This window comes from Argentina silus (genome assembly GCF_951799395.1).
Source record: "Argentina silus genome assembly, chromosome: 19".
Classification (NCBI taxonomy): domain Eukaryota; kingdom Metazoa; phylum Chordata; class Actinopteri; order Argentiniformes; family Argentinidae; genus Argentina; species Argentina silus.
In genome coordinates this window covers 4,661,961-4,664,460 of record NC_139673.1, presented here as the reverse complement: position 1 = coordinate 4,664,460, position 2,500 = coordinate 4,661,961, and the positions used below count along the sequence as shown (strand labels likewise).

Sequence of the window (2,500 nt, the reverse complement as noted above, 5' to 3'; positions counted from 1 at the left end):
AAAAGAAGAAGACCCAGCCGGGTTCTCTCTTCCCAAACTGTTGATTTCTGCTCAGAACGTCACTTGTTACATTGTTTCTGCCGGCATTATTTACTATTTTAGTTCGGTCTTTTCTCCACCCCTCGAAAGGGACTCGAACCAGTGACCTTGTACTGTAATTGAAGGGGAAACACTCTTCCTCATGTGCCATCCAGTGGAGGTTGGTGGAGGTAGAAACCGGAGGACGGGCTCATTGCAACACATGTGTTTGGTACCATTCCTCATTCCATCCCATGCATTACAATGAGCCCGTCCTCCAATTTCTACCCCCCCCAGCCTCCACAGGTGCCGTCGTATCCCAGACCTCTTAGCCGAGGGCTGTAGACTTTGTGCAGTGTGCTTAGACTCGGGCTTAGAGATTCCACTCATTATTTCTCTTGAATGATCCAGCACTGAGAGACACCTCCAAGAGGTCCATCAACAGCGACTGGAAGATCGAGCTTCCGGGAGAGTTCCAGCTGGCGGGAACCACGGTCCGCTATGTGAGGAGGGGGCTCTGGGAGAAGATGTCTGCCAAGGGACCCACCAAGACCCCCCTGTACCTGATGGTAAACACATTATGGCCCTACAGACCACCCCTCTGAACAGAGTTATGTCATAGCCTAGGATGACCTAGCTTTTTCATGTCAGGGGGGATTAATAGAGCAATATTAAATGTTATTGAATTATGTCACAGGGGTACACCTTTTGTCCTAGCTTTATCTACAGTACATGTCTATGTCAGGAAAGCTGCCGGGTGGTGTGCCGTACATCCATGTGGTCATATGGATACAAGAATAATGCATTCTAAGATAGCATAGTCAGCATTCAAACATTAGATTAGATTAGATTAGATTCAACTTTATTGTCATTGTGCAGAGTACAAGTACAGAGACAACGAAATGCAGTTAGCGTCTAACCAGAAGTGCAAAATAGCAGAAAGTGCAATGAACATAAAACCTACTGTATAATTCCAAAGCTATGTTCTCACCACCTGCCACACACAAGTATAACCACCTACCACAATTAGTCTACTCTGTGTTTTTGGAACATGTAAACACATTAGACCCCCTTCTTCCTGCAGCTGGAGGGATGGCTTTATAGTTGGTAAGAATTAGACGTCCCTCAGTCCTCTACAATTATAATTAGCTGTACTAATGGTAATGAAGCCCATCAGGGAGCTGCCAGGGATGTAAGAGTCCTCCTGGTGAAGTGTTCTCATCCCTGTGGAATACTTGACTTAGCTAATGGGGAGGGGAGGGGAGGTAAGGGACTCAAGGGATCTAGAAGGTAGTCCTTTACTGGATGAATGAACGTGACGTACATCAAATCGTTGGTTTTCAACAACCATGGTCCACCCTGAAATGGACTCTCCCCCGGCCTATCACTGTGTACTCTCCCCACCCCACCCACCCACCCACCCACCCACCTCCTCCTCTCCCCCCAGGTGCTGTTGTTCCATGACCAGACCTATGGGATCCACTATGAGTACACGATTTCTCTGAAAGTCCCCCAGGAGAACAGCAGCGAGGTGCAGAGAGAGCCGGAACACCTCTACCTCTGGACACACAGCCGCTGGCAGGACTGCAATGTCCAGTGTGGAGGAGGTCAGTCAGTCAGTCAGTCAGTCACACACATACACACATACACACACGCACACACACACACACACACACACACACACACACACACAGACACACACACACACACACACACACACACACACACACACACACACACACACACACGCACACACTCCTTGTATTTTAAATGGTCTTTTCACCTCCATGTACTTTTAATTGGTGGTCCTAAAACCAGTCGTGCTCTTTCTAAGGCAGTCCTATCAGCTGACCTTGTTCCCCTCCCCTCCCCTGCTCCCCTTCCCCTCCCCTCCCCTGCTCCCCTTCCTCTCCCCTGCTGCTGCTGCTGTTGTCCACTGTGTTTATGTGTTAGATATGTGGCTCTAATCATGGCCGCAGCGCGTCACATCTGTGCCTCATGCTGCTGCACTAATCTGGGGCTGGCTGCTGAGCAGAGAGGGCCTGCCAGGCCAGGGCTCCACTTCAAACAGTCCTGGGGACGAGGGGGACTAGGGGAGACTAGGGGAGGGAGAAGCTGGGAAGCTGGGGCTGGGGCATTGGGGGCTGGAGCAGAGCAGAGCAGAAGGCTAAGGCAGGAAATCTTAGAGGCTGGGTCTGGTAGGCTTGGGCTCTGCTCAGCAGGCTGGGGCAGGGAGGTTCAGCGGCGGGGTAGCGGGGGGTAGAGGGTTAGGGCTGGGAGGCTCAGTGGCCAGGGCAGGGGGGGTAGAGGGTTAGGGCTGGGAGGCTCAGTGGCCAGGGCAGGGGCGGTAGAGGGTTAGGGCAGGGAGGCTCAGTGGCCAGGGCAGGGGGGGAAGAGGGTTAGGGCTGGGAGGCTCAGTGGCCAGGGTAGGGGGGTAGAAGGTTAGGGCTGGGAGGCTCAGTGGCCAGGGCAGGGGGGTAGA

General features: G+C 52.4%; 1 protein-coding gene across 1 annotated transcript in view; it reads left to right on the top strand.

Annotated features, from left to right (window-relative positions):
• Positions 1 to 2,500, top strand: part of adamts17 (ADAM metallopeptidase with thrombospondin type 1 motif, 17) — a gene marked incomplete at both ends in the record, with an annotated part of 67,133 nt that overhangs the window by 49,073 nt on the left and 15,560 nt on the right. Inside the window, 2 exons of the mRNA XM_083690841.1 lie at positions 430 to 587; positions 1,466 to 1,625. Of these exons, the coding sequence (XP_083546967.1) occupies positions 430 to 587; positions 1,466 to 1,625 (318 nt within the window). The remainder of the gene's footprint in view (positions 1 to 429; positions 588 to 1,465; positions 1,626 to 2,500) is intronic.